Here is a 16,924-nt window from a genome sequence, read left to right as displayed (position 1 = left end):
TTCTCACCAAGCACAGGGGGCTTTCATGGAGAGGAAAGCTGTCACGGCCCCGGGCAGCGACACGGTGCCTGCCGCCAGCCCCTCTCCGATGAAGGACGGGCTGTGAGATTTCCTGCAGCAGGCTGCCTCACGGGGAAGGCTCCCCTCAGGAATTACTAACTCAGTTTTAGGAAGCGGTGCTTTACGAAGCACAGCTCCCTCTGCGTCTTTCCCGCTGCAACGGGCTGCAAGAAGCTCTCCTGAAGTCAGGGCCGCCGGCAGGCTGCGCCCCGGCAGGCAGACAGCAGGCTGATGCGCACGGAGGAGCGTCCCCACTGTCTCCACCCAAGGAAACACGCTGGGCTGAGAGCTGGGGCTCTCCAAACACCTTCTGCACCATCTCCCCTTCCATGTGCTTTCAGCAAACATGGAACATCTTTCAGAGTAAATACAGATAAGCAGAAACCGGCCCCAGCCGCAGGTAAAGCATCGTCCCTGCCGCCCCTCCGGAGCACGGCTTCTGGCAAGGAAGGAGAAGGGGAAGGTTCTTACCGTAATGTAAAAGGTGGTGACCACGTTTAGGGAAGAAGCAAATATGGAGCTCATGATTTTAACGGACGGCTCATCCAAGCTATCATAGGTAGGCAAGACCTGACTGTAGAAAAGGGCAAGTTATTTGAGGAAACTTTCTACAGAGAGAGAAAAAAAACGAACTCGAGCACGTTCCCTGCCTCAGCCCAGCAGCAAAGACTCCCTGACACCTTCCCCCTACGGAGCACAAACACTCGCTGCTATTCCACAATTTATACTGCCACTGCCAAGAGATTTCAGAACACTCATAACTTTAAGTGTTGCAAAAATATTCCTGCTCTCCCCACCCCACCACGTGGAGCCGAACGTGTGATGTAAACATTTTGGTTCTGAAGTGTTGCAAAATGAATGACCATTTGTTCCACTGGAACACCAGTGGCACCCGGCCAGGCAGCGCGCTGCGATTATTGTTCTTGGAGCTGGCTGTGCTGATAATTAAAGCAACGCCGTGTTTACAGAGTAAAAGCAGGAAGAAGGTTAGAGCATCACACTGTCTAAAGGAAAAGTTAAACAAACAAAGCTAAATGCAGCGCCCGTCATGTTTCAGCGCTGCTGCTAGAGCTCGGTTCATAGAAAGCCAGGAGCGCCAATTACACGGATTTGGGGTATTTACAGACTTGGAAAGCACGTGGAATGCACTTTGTGACATCAGGTGCATATTTTAGCAACTCATTAACCTCTTGTTACTCGAATTCACGTGGCTCCATCCTGGCTTCGTGTTACCCACGTCGCTCTCAGGAGGAGGGGGAGCATCCAGCTAGATGGGAAGGGGCATCTCCAGCTCCAGGGGGCACAAAGCCGAGAGCGTGTGGAGCCCAGGCCAAACAGAAAAACCCTTAACCCTTAATCCCCGAACTTCAAAGGGCTCTGCACAAAGGGAGCTGAGCAGCAGCTTGGGGGGAGACGCAGCCGGGCTTGCGGTGCAGCCACCGGCAGGGACCGAAGCTTCCCGGGGAGCCGCACGGCTTCGGCTCCTCCCAGCCCAGTGCGCAGAGACCTCAGCTGGGTCACCTGCCTGCAGACGTTTGGTTTTGGTAGTTTGGAGAAACTGCTCGGGGTCCCCCGAGGCCCAGCAGCACGCCGTGGGGCCCTCCTGACTGCCAAAGCCTCTCCGGGCAAAGCAAGAGAGGGAGCACAGAGCAGGCAGCGCGTGCTGGTGCGCCCAGGGTTTGCTTTTAAGCAGGAGAGCGCTGGAGGCAGCGAAGCATCGGGGACTCTCTCCTGATGAGCACGCCACACCTCCTCTGTTCTACGTCATCTGGGCAGGCAAGCCAGCAGAAGCACCAAGACCTGACCCGGAGACGACGGCCTTGCTCTGGAGAGGGCCAGAGGCACCGTGCTGTCCTTACCCAGTGTCGTGGCCGCCTTGCAGCTCTCCCTGACCACAGCGCTACCTCTGCCTGCAGGGAGCTGAGGCTCAGAGGCAGCGAGCCCCCTGCCTTGTGCTGCTCCTGTGAATTCAGCACTCGGCTCAGCAACTCGACCGAGGTCACGCAGGGAGGCTGCAGCAGAGGGGAGCCCCGAGTCCTGGCGCTCCCTGTTCTCAGCCCCACAGCACGTTGCCGTGCTGCGCAGCGGGAGAGGAGCGACCTACTTTGCAACGGGATCGCTTTGAAAGAGCGAGAGGCATCAAACTCTCAAGTGAATCGCCCGTTTCTCAAGGTTTACTTGCCCTGACTGGATGCTGCATTTACGTGCAGCTGGAGGAAAGGGGTTTTTAAGTTAGAATTAGTTATTTTTTAAAAGGCGATTTGGAAGTTAGCAAAATTATGTCTGCCTAGTTGAGAATAGCACGCTTATAAAGACTGCCTGGGCTGGGGACAGGGTATTGCCCTGATGCTTGAAGAAACACACAGCTTTAGGTTTGGCTTGCTGGTGATGGACGCTGTATTTAGGTACGTGCACGCTGGTCCAGAGCAAAGGATTTCCCCGTTTCCAACTCCCAGCAAAACCGTGCTGGGCACCGTGTGGCTACCACGAGAAAAAAATGGGAATTTTAAAATTCTAAGATGTTAACAAGGTAAAGCTGTAAAAGAATACAACTCCCTTCGCCAGTTGTAATGGAGACATTAAACAGCAAGACTGGAGCGTGCTCGGGTAGGAACCAAGCTGCCAAGAGAGCCGATAAGTGGAAAATGATGATTTGGATCTTGCGTGTGGGTGTAAACACAGCAGTCTGAACAAATTTTATCTGTCACATTCATTTACTGCTGGCATGCTACCCATTTGCTAGAACTACAGGGGGGAAAGCCCAACTCTGCCAGCCTTCCAAATGAGGATGGTCTTTTCCGTGTCCACATTTGGATTTACACTTCTATTTAAAGCCTGTTACTATTCTGGCCGAGCACGTACTGCTCACTTGCCATTCTGGTGCAGAAGGTAACGCTGTTAGCAGGAAAATAGCCCGGTCTGCCACCGGGGCCTCCCGTGTGCCAGAGGAAACCCTCACTGCAAGCGGGTAACTGCGAACATGCAAACAGCCAGCCCACGTCCGTGACTGTGATCTGAGTGTTCTCAGGGAGATTCGGGGGAGCACGGAGCTGCCACGAGTGCACGCTGCCCCGCACGGGGCCCCGCGGCCATCGGGAGCCACGCAGCCCCGCTGCCTTCCCTGCTACGAAGTCATTCCTTCCAAAAAACGGGGGGAATTCACCACCTGTGCAGCTGCACCAGAAGCACCGCACTGAGGACCCGTTTGGCCAAATGTTCCTATGTCGCCCAAGTCCACGTGAAATCTAACTCCCTTCCCAGCTAGGGAACAAAAGGGTCTCAACCGAATGAGCTGCCGTACTCCAGGGGGCTGTAAAATATTTTGATTAAAATAAAATGGGGAACCAGACGGCTCCCTCACGACCCCCTGCCCTCACACAGCTGCCGGAAGGGAAGGGCAGGTACTTACGACTGGCAGGCAAAAGACATGCCGAAGATGGGGATGCAGCGGAAGATGCCCTCCCAGCGAGTGTAGCTGACTCGCTGCAGCCACTGCCCGCTGAAGAGGCCGTGCTTGAAGGACGACAGCACGATCTGCAGCCGAGAGAAAGAAAAGGGGTTAAGGAAAGAAAAGGGGTTAAGACCCAGCCCCAGAGCAGCAGAAAACGCCAGGGCTAGGGTAAAGGGCAGCACGTGGCAGCTCGGGGAGAACAGCTCACACAGCCTGAGCCCTGTAAGACAAATCCCCCCGGCCCCCACCCCACCCACCCGCTTCAATAACGCTCTCGGCAGCCCCAGTGGCCCCTTGGCACCACGGACGTGGTGTATTTTGCGAGATGTACGGCGTTCCCCCCTTGTTTGCTGCCATCAGACATCACAGCACGGCGGGACAGTTTCCACTGACACATCGAACTGGGAGCGTTCTTGTTCCCAGCAATTTCTTTGACACTTTTTTTTAACAGGTTTTTAAACCCAACTGAGAAGCAACTTGGAGGTCCTGTTCAACAGAGAACGACAAAAGTTCCTTGACAAGGACCCCACCTGCCCACTGCTACTCCAGAACCACTTAACACCACCGGTTTACCAAAGACAAGGATAAATTTCACGGAAAAAAGGGGAGTGAGGCACCCAGCTGAGGCCAGGGGAGCACTTTGGCCATTGACAGGGAAGCTGGCAGGCGTTGGGTTGCACAGGAAACAGAAGGTAAATATGTCTGAATGCCTGTTTATAATATCGCCTGAATGGGGGTTTTCTAATCCCCAGAGATTACGTTTTAGCGCAGCCAAGTCTCATGAAATGTTGTGGTTTTCTTAAAGGCACAGCTTCTGGAACACAGTAGTTCTGTGAAACACTCATTTACAGTTCCCAGACTCGTTCCAGAGGCAAACTCAGAAGTGTGACCCAGCCCAGCCTACTAAAAACAACACCAAGTAGAAGGAATTTCCACTCCTTCCTATTTCTTTTTCTTTCGGCTCTTCCAGGACTGAAATTTGGGGCAGGTCGGGCTGGGGCTCCAAGCTCAAGCTGCAGGAGCATCCACGGAGTGCCAACTGAAGTCACTGCAAGGCACGTCCAGTCCCCCTCTCAGTAAATGGTGCTGCGTAACGAAGCTTGGCCGAGCCAAACAGAGCGAGCTTTGGATAGCCCCCCACTTACCCTACTGGATCTAAATGGTCAAGAATCCATTTATCTCAGAAAAGGAGAATGCTTCTAGAAAGATCTGTGAGCAGATGCACGCCCATGTACCAGGGCTGAGATTACAAAGCTTTCAGTGCGCAAGGAACAGAAGCGGTGGTGTTTAACACAGTCACTTGTTGCCTGACAGACGTCAGCTGCAAAAAGCCTGAGGGACGCGCGTTTGCTAACGGGAACTGTCCTCCCGCGGCAGATTCCAGGCGCTGAGCTTTCAAGGCCAAACATCAACATTCGATAAAAGCCCTCCTGCTTCCAGGCACCTTTCCCCCCACATCTCCCATCCTCCGGTTTGAACTTTGGAGCCCTAAATCACACGACACCAACAGGAGAATAAGCCACAGATGCGTTTGGTCGCCGCAGGGTTTGTGACCTGCTGGCCAGCTCCTGCTCTCTGTGCTCCCACCCTCGCGGGCACGCAGCTCGGTGATCACGCCAGGCTCTCTCAGCACCATTTATCAGGAAGGACACGCTAAACTGGAGCCCTGCACCTGCAGGCTGTCCCAGCAGGGTTCGACCAGGAACAGCTGCGGTAAGCCCGCGGGGAAAACACCATTCCCAGCCCCGATACCCACCACGAACATGAACACGGTGTAGAAGATGAGCGCCATGGCGCTGAACGACTGGATGGAGGCCATCATGTTCCGCTGCAGGCTCAGGGGAAGCACAATGCACAAGGAGACGGCGAAGAGCAGGACGATGCGGAAGCTGCCAGACACCTGCAGAGGGACCAGAACTGAAGCAGGCTCGAAATGCCCCCGCGAAGCAGCACAGCAACTCCCGCCCGTGATTCTGCGGGGGTTTAAGGATCCGATGCTGCACGCCTGCCATGCCCACAGCCAGGTCTGTGATGAGCTCGCACAGTCACTGGGTGCCACTGTTGCTCTACAGCGCGCGTGACAGGGGAAAAACAGGGAGGGGGGAGCTCTGAACGCTAATCCAGCGCAAGCCATTTGAGCATTTTCGTGCAATTAAATAAAACCTGAACTTGCTCGGGAACTCGGAGATTGAAGTCTTGAGAATTCTGATCCAGAAAATTAATCAAAACCTCACATTGGTATTTATTATAGCAGAACGCTCCGAAATGCTTGGAAATATTTAATTCCTAATTTGGCTGCAGCCGCGACACATCTTTTTAACTTCACAGTCCCTTAATCAGAGCTTAGCAGCAGCAGGCGGAGCAGATAACGGCCCCGCCAAAGCCCCCTCCACAGCCCCACTCCACTCCCCCACCCGGCCCTAACGCCGGCTCTGGGGGCTGCTGCTCGAGCCTCCAGCACCAACCCCGGGGCTGCCACAGGGCAGATTTCACCTCCCAGAGGTGCTCCGTGGCTTCGGCCACTAAAACAAATGTGAAAAGGGCAAAAATTCCTCTAGAAGCAGGGAGCTGCAAAGGGGTGAGCTCAGACGGAGGAACTGCTGTCACCGCCTGGTAGGGGCGAGAATTCGGACAGGGAGCGTTATCTCCTTCACGAATCTGCTTCAGAATGACTAGGGAGCAAGAGCCCGAGGATTCTTTTTGCTGGCAGTGCCTTACTGGGGGGGTTGCACATCTCATGGTTCTCCATATGCCTGAGCTTCCAGGACCTCACGGAGCAAAACAGTCCGACTTGCTCATCTTGAGAGGTCTTTTCCAACCTACATGGCTCTAAGGAAACGCTCTGCCCACGAGCGTGCCGTTACAGCCTGCCAGGACACGACCCCACAGCAGCCCGCGGCCTCCTGAGCACACGCAGCTCGCTGCGAGGGAGCCGGGCCCGCCGCCCGCACAGGAGGGGCGGCGCAGCGAGGACTGATTTACCTGGAATCCGAGCAGCCGAGCAAAGAAGTTGGACCCCAAGTCACCAATGACAACATAGAAAGCGATGCAAGTTCCCAGCATCAGCCCGATCATGCTGCAAAACAACAGGACAGAGGTGAGGAGGCTGGAGCAGGAGCCCTGGGGCGCAGCTGGGGCACAGGCGAGGTCTCGGGGGCCTCGCTCTGCGCCCAGCCACGACAGGGAGCGCCACGCTTTGCCCTCGGGTGAGGGGCGGGCCACCCGCTGCTGGCATCCCCAGCGAAATAAACCCAGCTCCATCCACCAGGTAACATCCCTGGGGCAATTACAGCAACTGCCTGCACGGACAAGCAACACTGGAGAAATATTTTTGGTGCTCTGCAGCAGGGATCAGAGAAAGAGAAGGCGCCAGAGCCCAGCCAGAGCGTGAGATGCCTCCAGAGAAACTCCTCTGGAAAAAGCAGCGCGGTAACAACATCCCACGGCCTGACGAGGCTGCTGAACAACCTGCGAGGGATTTTCGGCTGCAAGGGATTGTCTGGGGTCGATTTTTTTGTCGGGGTCATCCGAGGGCCCCCACCTTAGGGCACTTCCCAGCACCTGGGGGCCCCGCGGGGCACGGCGGCACCGGGAAGCCAGCAGGCAGATGCGAGGTCCCGACCGTTCCTGCTAGCTCACGGCAGTCTTGGCAGGGATCCCGCCCCTGGAAAACCGCCACGAGCGGCGTGCCCGCGACTTCCCAGCGCGCAGCAGAGCAGGGGAGGAGCTCACGAGCTCAGAAGCGGGCGCGAGGCGCCGAGGACGAGGCACGCGGGCGGTGCTCGGGCACCTCGCTTACTCTCTCGTTCAAGTTCTGGCTGCCAAGGAGGACTTCGGGGAGCAGGGGGAGGCAGCAGCCGGGGAAATGAGCAGAGCAGGGCCGCAGCAGGCTCGGGAGCGTTTTCATGAAAGAAAGCCGACTGCAGTGGCAGGTTACCTTGTTTCCACCAACATCTTTCCTGCTTTTCCATAGGCGTGAAATGCTGGCATAAGGAAAAAAAGAAAAAAAAAGTGGCAGTGAATGCAGGGAAGGGCCAGATCGTGGCACACATCAGTCAGCAGCTCAGCAGTGACAGAGGGCAGCAGCCCTCCAGGGCTGGGTTTTGGGGCCGCTTCCCTTGCCCACCCTCCCATTTTCCTTTGCAGACACGCCCTCCACAAATTGGAAACCGCGTAAAAGGGGGAAAAAAGAGGAGGGGAAGGCGAAAGCAGGTTATTTTTCCTTTTTTTTTTCCCTTCCCCATTCTATTTTTAAAAAAAGGAGCGCGAAGCAGCAGCCACACATGGCAACCATTAAAGGAAAGGCAGCGCGGCCGAGAAAATGCGCACGTCGGAGACGCTGCGTGGCGAGAAGCGACTGCGGCGCAAAGTTTCGATCAAACTCCCCGTTTTTATTTTTATCTTCCCACTCCAACCGCGCCGCCTGACGCTGCTGGATGGGAGAGCTGATTCGGTGCCCAGAACGTCCAACCCCACGCCCAAAATACCCGGCGCTCGCAGCCCACACCAAAGGGCTGCTGCCAGCACTTCGCTCCCCCCCGTGCTGGGGTTGTAGCAGAGCCATCACCGCTCTCCAAAACGTTGGGTTTTTGTCTTCAAAAGCCAAGAAGCCTCCGCGCGTATTTTTAGATCTATCGCACTGGGTAGAACGGGAATTGAGGCCTCCAGTTCCAACCAGAGACCGCGCTGCCCGCCCGTGCCACTGCAGAGGCCCAGCACGAGGCAGCCCCGGGTTCCCCTTTGTCCCTCCCAAGGTGCAGAGCGGGTTCCCAGCGCCCGCCAGGACACAAATTTATTCGCTCCTGGAAGCGCCCCCTGTTATTTTAAATATTAACTTCCAAACCGTGGCTACTTTGGCCTCGGCTCGAGTTAAAAATTAAGGAAACATCATGTTCCCCCGCAGAACGAAAAAAGAAGAGGCACAGCGGGAGAGCCGCAGCAGCAAAACAAAGCGGAGCTGCTACGAGGGGCAGCGCTGGAAATAGCCGACGGCGCGAGGCGAGGGGGGGCGGCACGGCTGCCGCCAGCCCTCATCGCCTCCAGGAGCTCGCAGCGACCAGCTCCACGGGGCTGGTGTGAGGGAGAGGAGCCAGCAGGGGATAAAACATCCCCCCCGGGGGCTGGTGCAGATTCCAGAGCGCCTGCTGCTGCTGTGGCACCGACCCCCGGGGCTCCTTTCTCACAGCACACAAACTCAGGTGCCTCCGGGCAACAACCCCGGCTGCCGGCCGCAGCCCGGGCTCGCTGCTGGAACCCCCGGCCTGCCTCTGACGGGCACAGGCCTTCAAACCTTGGGTCAGCTGTGGAAAAATCGGGTCCTTTATCTTCCCCGGGAGGAAGGAGACGGCGGCTATAAAATACACGCTCAGGTCACGCACCTTCGGGTGGGATCTCTGTGCCCGACAAGCTGGGCAGAGCCAAACCCCATCGGTAATTAGAGAAACCCTTTTTAATTGTGGTCACTGCAGCGAGCCGCCTGCGTTTCGGCGCTTGTTGCTGCAGGGAGCTGCCCAAGCTGCTTCTCCTCCCCCCCGGGCAGCCCAGCCCAGCAGCGATGCGGGGTGAGGACGCCCGGGCTCAGCACCGGGGCTCCTTCGTGGCCATAACACTCAGCGAGCCTCCGGAAGGGCCCGAGCGCCTCACGTTCATCTGCAAAAAAAACAACAAAACCCAACTTTCCTCCGTCCCTCAGCGCTGCCAAAGCCTCCCACGGAATCAGCCGCGGGGGCTGCCAGGATCTCTCGCAGATGGACCCGGGCGCAGGCGGGCGGCCACAAAGGGCTGCCTTGTGTGGAGCTGCCCGGCCTCGGCGCATTAGGATGCGGCGCGGGAGCGCTGCCTCTTCCTCCCAGCGCCGTCCCTCCCCTGCCCGCGCCCCGCGGCGCCTCTCCCAGGGCGCGGGGAGGGAGGCGAGGCGCTTCTTTCAGCCTGCCGGGAGGTGCCAGGAAGCTCGGAAGCGTCGCCGGCCTCTGTGGATCCGAGCCCCTTGGCTCGGGAAGCGCCGAGGATCCCTCCTTCCCGGGCGAGGCTCCAAGGTGCGGGGGACTCGCTGTGCTCGGCCAAGGGGAAGCGGCACACAAAGGCCGGCTGCACGGCGGCATCGCGGGCGGCCGGGGGCTACCTGAGGGCTCCTCGCTTAGTTTTTAGTTTAGTTTCTCGTTTAGTTTCCTGCAGATAAAGCCTGGCAGAAGCCCAGCCCGTCGGGCATCCCGAGCGGGGAGGAAACCCAGCTGTCAGCACCCCGAGCCACGCAGCTCCTTAACTCTTTCCCCATTGGCACTGCCGCCCAGCTCTCGGGGTGGGCGGGCCGGGGCCCCCCCCCCCCAAAAAAAAAAAACACAAGAGAATTGGGGTTAATGAACGTTTTCCCTGCGGTTTCACACCAGCCGAGAGGGCTCCAACCCCCCCACCCCCTCCTGCCCCCCCCCTCAAGGCAGAGAGGTCACAACCTGAGGCCGGCGCCAGCGCGGAGGAGCCGAGGCAAAGGGCTGGCGGGCGCTGCCAACCCCCCCACGAGCCCTGCAGATGTTTCTATTTTCTCGGCCGCTTTGGAAGCTCGCACGGTTTCCTCCCGGCTCCCCCCTGCTCCTGCCACAGACGCTCCCGGCGCAGAGCCGGGCGGCCGGAGCTCGGTGCCAGGCTCGGTGCTGGCAGGACCCGATGTCCTCGGCAGCGCGCCGGGCGGGGAAGCTCGCGGCTTTTGTGCCGAGACCGAATCATTGGCAGCAGGCAGCCGCTGCGCCAGCCCCCGAAAAAACTTGGGTCTCGATCAGGCGGCGCCGTGCCCCCGCCCCGCAGAGTCCAAACAAGTTGGTGCCCGCTTCCTTCGCTGCCAGGAGCAGAATTAAACCCTCGTCGCGCTCCCCCCGGGGACGCGGCGCAGGGGGAAGAGGCCGACGGAGGAACAAAAACGCGGATTGAGAACCGCCCCGAGAAACCCCTCGGCGCGCCAACAATACCAGGCTGAAAGCTGCAAATTAAGAGGGCAGAGCAAAACCACAGCTGAGAATAAATAAATAAATAAAAACCGGGCCCTGAAAACCGAGCCCCGAAGCTGACAGCTCTCACCGAGGCCGGCGTAGGTCCTGCGCTTGCTGAGGTTGGCCGATTTCACCAGGAACATGCAGGACTGGTGAGTCATCCACGAGCAGAAAACCAAGAGCAGGGCTCCCAGCACGATGCCGCACTGGAAGGGAAGGGGGGGGAGGAGGAGACGGAAAGTCAGCGGCGTGGGCAGTGGGGCAGTCACCTGCTCCCGGGGCGCCCGGCCTCAGGCTCCTCCCGGTGACCCCACGGGTCCGTGAGACCTCCCGGTGACCCCGTGGGTCCCACGGGTCCCTGCTGCAGGTCCCGGGGCCCAGCCTCTGCCGTACGGTTCCTTGTCACCCCCCTCACACCACGGGCACGGCACCCAGCTCGGTGCCAAGCCGCCGTGCCTGCCCGCAGCTCGCCCGGGGACACGGGGGGAGGGGGGGGGGTGCCGTTACCCACCGGTTTTTAACGGACAGCTCAATACAGGTCCAGACCCAGCCCCGTCCACCCACGGGCTGGGTCAGTCCCGGTGCAGCTCCCCCCCCGGGGCTGACCCGGCACCCGCAGGCCCTGCCCGGGGCCTCCCCCGCCGGTACCACCGGGGGCAGGGCCCGGGATCCCCCCCCCGCGCCGCCCGGTACCGGCATCCCGGCGGCCTCTCCCCCACCTGTCGGAAGCAGAAGGGCACGGTGAGCACGCTGACGCCCACGATGCTGTTCACCACGTTCATGATCAGGCCCCAGTTGGAGCCCGGCGTCGCCGCCGCCGCCATAGCCCGCCCCGGGACCGCCCCGGTCCCTCCCCTCCGGTAGGGCCCGGTACCGGAGCTGCGGCCCCGCACGGCCCCGCGCTGCCCCTCCCCTCCCCGCCCCCGCAGGGCCCGTCCCGGCCCGTCCCGGCCCCGCCGCCCGCCCTCAGCCGCCCGCCATGGCGGCAGCGCCCCCGCCCCGCCCCAGCGCCGGCACCGGCCACAGCGGCACTTCCGGCTTCCGCTGCTCCGCTGGCGCTTCCGGCGGCGCTCTAGCCGGCTCGGAGGACCGAGCATGCTGCTCCTGGGAGGACTGGGAATGAGGGCGGCGGTGGGGGACAGGGGATGGGGGGGGGGGGGCGAGACCCCCCAGAGACCCCCCCCGAGCTCCCCCGGGACAAGGGCCCGATCCTGGGCGTGCTGGGGGCTGGGGACCCCGCCAGCCTGCCCCAACCTGCGGCAAAGCTCCACCAGCGTCACCCCAAGGGACAGGGGGGGACAAAAAGAGGGGGTTCAAGGGGGGGCCCTGCCCCGGGCTGGCACCCGAGGGCCTCGCACAGGGGGTTAAACGCGTGCACACGCATGCACACGAGTGTACACGCATGCATGTGCATGCGCAGCCATGCACACAACAAGCGCACGCAGCTGCACGCACCCGAGTGTGCACACCTGCACGGCCATGCACACACCTGCATGCACAGATACATGCGTGCACAACCCCCCCGCACACCCATGTGCACACACACCCGTGCACAACCCTCCCTGCACACCCATGCACACACCCCCTACATACCCCTGCACACACACACCCCCGCACACCCATGCACACACCCCCTGCACACCCATGCACACACACGCCCCCGCACACCCATGTGCACCCATGCACACCCCCGTGCACACACACCCCTGCACACCCATGCACACCCCTAGTGCACCCCTGCACACCCGTGCACACCCATGCACACCCACCCCGCACACCCCTGCACACACACACCCCTGCATCCCCCCGCACACCCACGTGCACACACACCCCTGCACACCCCCCCCGCACACCCCTGCACACACACACCCCTGCACCCCCCCCCACCCATGCAGCGCTGCCCCAGGCACTGCCCCTGCCCAGCCCCTGCGGTCCCCGCGTGCCCTGCACACGCGTGTGCACACCTGGGCGTGCACCTGCCTGTCGTGTGCACCGTGCCCGCAGCAGGGCTGGCGCCCAGACCCGGGCCAACGCTCCCCACCGAGCACAGCCCCGTGGCCGGGACCCCCCCAAACCCCCCTGGGGGTTGGAGGGGCTCGTATGGGCTGGGGGCGCACCCGGAGCCCCCCCCCCCCCCCCCCCCCCCCCCCCGGGCCGGCCCTCGGAGAGGGGGAAAAGCGAAGGGACGACCCCGCAGCGAGCTGGCTCCCGGCCGCAAGAGCGGTGGCAGGTCAGGGCGGCGCGAGCCAAGGCTCCCATGGAACAGAACACGGCGCTCGTATAATTTGCAGCAATTGCAATGGGTAACCGCAAGAATTTGCTCTACAAAAGGTTCGCGGGGAGGTGGAGCGCGCCTGCCTAATTCCCTCCAGGTGCTACCGGGGCTGGAGCCGCAGCGCCGGCTGCGTTTTGGTGCCTGATGCTGCCCGAGGCAGCGCCGGGTCCTGGGCAGGGCTTTGGGGGGTTCGGGGTTGTCGCTGGCCCTGCTGCCAGCAGGGTCCTTGGGCTGTGCCAGGGCAGGGGCCAGCAGTGCCGTGGGGCTGGGGACCCGTGGGGCTGGGGGCCTGTGGGGCTGGGGACCTGTGGGGCTGGGCGCAGGGAGGCCCGGTGTTCCCGCAGCTCCACGCTGTCCCCAAGGCATCCTCAGCCCCTCGGGGCCAGGAGCACCCACGGGAGACAAAGGGCCAGGAAAGGTCCCAGCAGCAGCGTGGGGGCTGCCCCTCCCCATGTCCCCAGCCCCCTGCTCTGGTTTAAGGCTGCCAGGCAGGAGGGGACCCGATGGGATGGGTCCCCTGCGTCCCCTCTCTCTGCGGTGCTGGGGGCTCGGCTTGGGGTCATGGGGGGGCTGCAGCACCCAGACATGGGATGTGGGACCTGCATGTGGGACGTGCTACAGGGACATGGGACGAGGGACCTGGACATGGGACCCCCGCTACCCAAACCATCTCCACCCCTCTGGGAGCAGAAGCGCTGCCATGGCCTCGACTCTGGGGGATTCCCGTCCCCCCCCCCCCACGTCCCCAGGAGTGGGGCTGGCACCAGGCATCCCCCACCCGAGCGGGCTCAGCACCCACCGTGGGGCACAGCCCCCCCAGGGCACCCGCAGCAGGACCCCTGCCTGCCTGCCTGGGAAGGGGAGCTCACCTTGTTCCTGCGCCGAGGAGACATCTGCAGCGAGTTAGAGGGGAAATCACGTTTATCCAATTAGTTTTACACGGCCCCGAACTCAACGCTGGCAGCAAAAAGGGCTCAGGTGGCTCCTCCGCGTGCTGAACGGCCGCCGGCAGCCAGGAGTGTGGCGAGCCCCCGCGCTGCGGGACGGGGATGGGGACCCCACGGGGACGGGGACCCCATGGGGACGGGGTCACAGGGACCCCAACCCACCCCGGCGATGCCCCAGCCGTGTCACCGTTGTCCCTGTCACTGGTGTCCCTGGCTCCGCTGTCCCCATCCCCAGGTGGGACCCGCGGGGCAACGGGACATCCTGGGGGGCCCTGGCGGAGCGTTGGGAGGCTCAGCTCTGTCCCCACGCTGTGCCCATCCCTGGGGTGCTGGGTGAGCTGAGCCCCCAGCCCTGTTTTATTTTTGGGGGGGGACCTCAGGGTGCTGATGGCCCTGGCCGCTTCCACCTCTCCTGCCCCTTTCCCTGTTTCTCTTTTCTCCGTTTTTGATTTTTGCTTGACAACCAACCCCTCTTGAGGCGATTTTTAAAGCCCAGCTGAGGAGCAGAACTCCATTTTCCCTCCTAGTAAAAGGGGCAGAGCAGAGGGCACGGCCACTCCGGCACCGCTCGCTCACCGCCCCGGGGCGCAGCAGCTGGGACGCGGGGTGCAGGACGTGGCCCCGGCTGCTCACCCAGGGCTGGCCCGACCCCCAGCCCCCAGGTTGACGTGCTTCCAGTCGCCGTGTCCCCAACCCCACAGGGATCCCACCGCCTGCAGCCGCTCGCCTGCAACACATCAACACTCAGCTACTGAATTGCGGGGGCCGGCGGGGGCCACCGGCAACCCCCGGAGCTGCTCCTCCCCTGCCTCATCGCATGCTTGGGTGGGGAGACGAATGCCCCCACCCCAAAATCTACAGGGGCCGTGCAGCAAGCAGGAACGGGCTGCGGAGATGAAATAAAGCAGACAAATACGGAATAAAAGGGAGCGAAGCCGAGGGGGCCGCTGTGCAGGGGGCTCGGCGGGGCCGCCCCGTGAAGGACAATTACCGCCGGCCCGAAGGTCTCCGGGATATTTATTGCTCGCAATAACCGCCCGATATTGCAGCGGCTGCCGCGTGCTGCTGCTCCTTCCTCCTTCGCCGTATTTTATTTATTTGTCCTGCCCCAAGCAGCAGCTGCCCCATCCTCTCCTCCCCTCCTGCAGCCTTTGTGCCCAGCCGGGGGCAGAAAGCGCCGAAGCCGCTCGTGCCCCACACCAGAAGTGGGGCCGGGGATGTCCCCAGCACGGGGACAGGGGGTGGCACTGGGGACCCCCAGGGGCTGGCATGGCATGGGGTGGCACGGCTCCAAGCAGCAGGAGGGAGGCCCGGGGAGAGCCTGGGAGCTGAGCCCACGGCTGCGTCCCCGGGGGGATCTGCTGAGCCCCTGCAGCCCCCATCCCTCCCACCAGGTCCCGGGGGGCCGCTGGCAGCTGCAATTACCTTAATTAGTAAAGGCAGCTCAGGGCAGCTCAGGATCTTGCTCTGGTTTTGTGAGAAGACAAAAATCCCCGGGAGGTCCTGAGCTGCTGGCGGGGCCGGGGCAGAGCCTTTGTCCTGTGCTGCTCCGTGCAGGGTGCACGTGGCCCTGGGCACACGCGTGTGTTTGGACGTGCACACGCGTGCATGTGTCGAGAGGCAGATCTGATGCTGTAGTCGGTGACATTGTCCCAGGAACACGGCTCCTGTCCCCTTTCCCTGGTGCGATGCGGAGGCAGCAGCTCCCCACGGCTGCCTTGGTCCTCATCCTCGTGGCTGGTCCTGGTGGCTGCACAAAGTCCCCGGGTGCTGGTCTGGGCACGAAGTCCCCTGGTGCCGGTCCTCATCAGTGCGAAGTCCCCACCGGAGCCTGCAGCCCGGGGGCAGGACGCACGCGGGGACACCCAGGTCCTGTCCCCAGCACCACGGAGCAGCCAGGGCCGCCTGCTCCACGCGACCACGACCACCCCGAAGACAGATGCTTGGCAGAGCCCGGGAAGAAGACGGCAAGTATTTAAAAACATAAATTAAAACAAATTGCGTTTTTATATTGCAAATAAGGGCAGTTTTATCGCTTTTATTGCATAACAACCATTAATGAAGTGCAGTTTCAGGCACCTTAATTGCTCAGAGACTAAAGTTCAATCCATATCTCCGGCGCGGGCTGGAAGACGCCGTGTGTCATGCGAGTACCTGGCAGCTTGGAAATGTAAATAAATTTATGGGCACCATTAGGAAAACGGAGGAGAGGGACCCCATTTATCCAGGCTATTTATCCGGGAGGGAAGCGGCACGAGTCCAACAGCGCGAACCGGCCGAGGAAGGGGGGCAGCGAGGCTGCAGCATCCCCATGGGGTCACCCCGACATTCCCCCCGATGTCCCCCCAGTGTCACCCCGAGATCCCTCCGGTGTCACCCTGATGTCCCCATGGTCCCCGGTGTCATCCTGACATCCCGCTGGTGTCACCCTGGGGTCCCTGCTGGGGGTACCCCACTGGGACCGGGGCGAGCAAAGGCTGCGGGGCGCACGGGTGCCGGCAGGCTCCGGTGCGTGGGGGCCCTGCTCCGTGGGGGTGGCAGCACCGGGAGGCTGCGAGCCGGGGAGGGAAAACCCCGGCTCCGGGCCCAGCCCCACGCGTGGGGCCCCACCTGCCGCACGCATGGGGGCGAGCAGTGCCCACGGCAACCCACGCGTGTCCGTGCGAGACCCGTGGGCACCCTTTGGGGGTCCCCCCGGCTCAGAGGGTGCCCGCGCGTGGACCCGCAGCGATCGGGGGCGAGCACCCCGCGTGAGCGCGGACCCGCTCGCTCCCGTGCAGCGCGTGCACGACCCCCGGCCACGCGCCCCCGCCCCGCACGGGACGCAGCACCCACGAGGCTCCCCCCCACGCAGGACCCCGTCCCTACGCGCGCCCCCACCTGCCAGCGGCGCGCCACGGCCCCCTCCAGGCCCCGCCCCCCGAAGCGCGCGCGCGCCACGCTGAGCCCACCCCCGCCCCGCGCGCATGAATGGGCTCGCGCCGCCCCGCCCCGCTCCTTTTAAGGCATGAGGCGCGCCGCGGTGGGCGGGGCTTGCCCCAGCCCTGGCCCCGCCCGCCCCCGCCGCAGCCCCGCCAATGAGGGCGGCGCGCAGAGCCCCCGCGGGCGCCGGCCTTTGTTTGTGCGGGGCGCCGGGGCCAATGGGAGCGCGGGAGGGGGCGGCGCGGGCCAATGGGCGCGCGGGGGGAGGGGCGGCGCGGGGCGGCCGGGG

At 62.1% G+C, this 16,924-nt stretch overlaps 1 protein-coding gene across 1 annotated transcript in view; it reads right to left on the bottom strand.

Moving 5' to 3' along the window:
- Positions 1–11,331, bottom strand: part of LOC118176014 (putative sodium-coupled neutral amino acid transporter 10) — a 35,534-nt gene extending 24,203 nt beyond the window's left edge. The window contains exons 1-7 of the mRNA XM_035342725.1: positions 11,211–11,331; positions 10,580–10,697; positions 7,449–7,494; positions 6,494–6,587; positions 5,268–5,411; positions 3,470–3,594; positions 532–634 (exon numbers count right to left, since the gene is read on the bottom strand). Coding sequence (XP_035198616.1) covers positions 532–634; positions 3,470–3,594; positions 5,268–5,411; positions 6,494–6,587; positions 7,449–7,494; positions 10,580–10,697; positions 11,211–11,315 — 735 coding nt within the window. The 5' untranslated portion in view covers positions 11,316–11,331. The remainder of the gene's footprint in view (positions 1–531; positions 635–3,469; positions 3,595–5,267; positions 5,412–6,493; positions 6,588–7,448; positions 7,495–10,579; positions 10,698–11,210) is intronic.
- Positions 11,332–16,924: the final 5,593 nt, after the last annotated feature.

The sequence above is a fragment of the Oxyura jamaicensis genome, chromosome 18 (genome assembly GCF_011077185.1).
Source record: "Oxyura jamaicensis isolate SHBP4307 breed ruddy duck chromosome 18, BPBGC_Ojam_1.0, whole genome shotgun sequence".
Classification (NCBI taxonomy): Eukaryota; Metazoa; Chordata; class Aves; order Anseriformes; family Anatidae; genus Oxyura; species Oxyura jamaicensis.
Note: the sequence above shows the minus strand (reverse complement) of the source record. Positions and strands in the feature narration are given on the sequence as shown.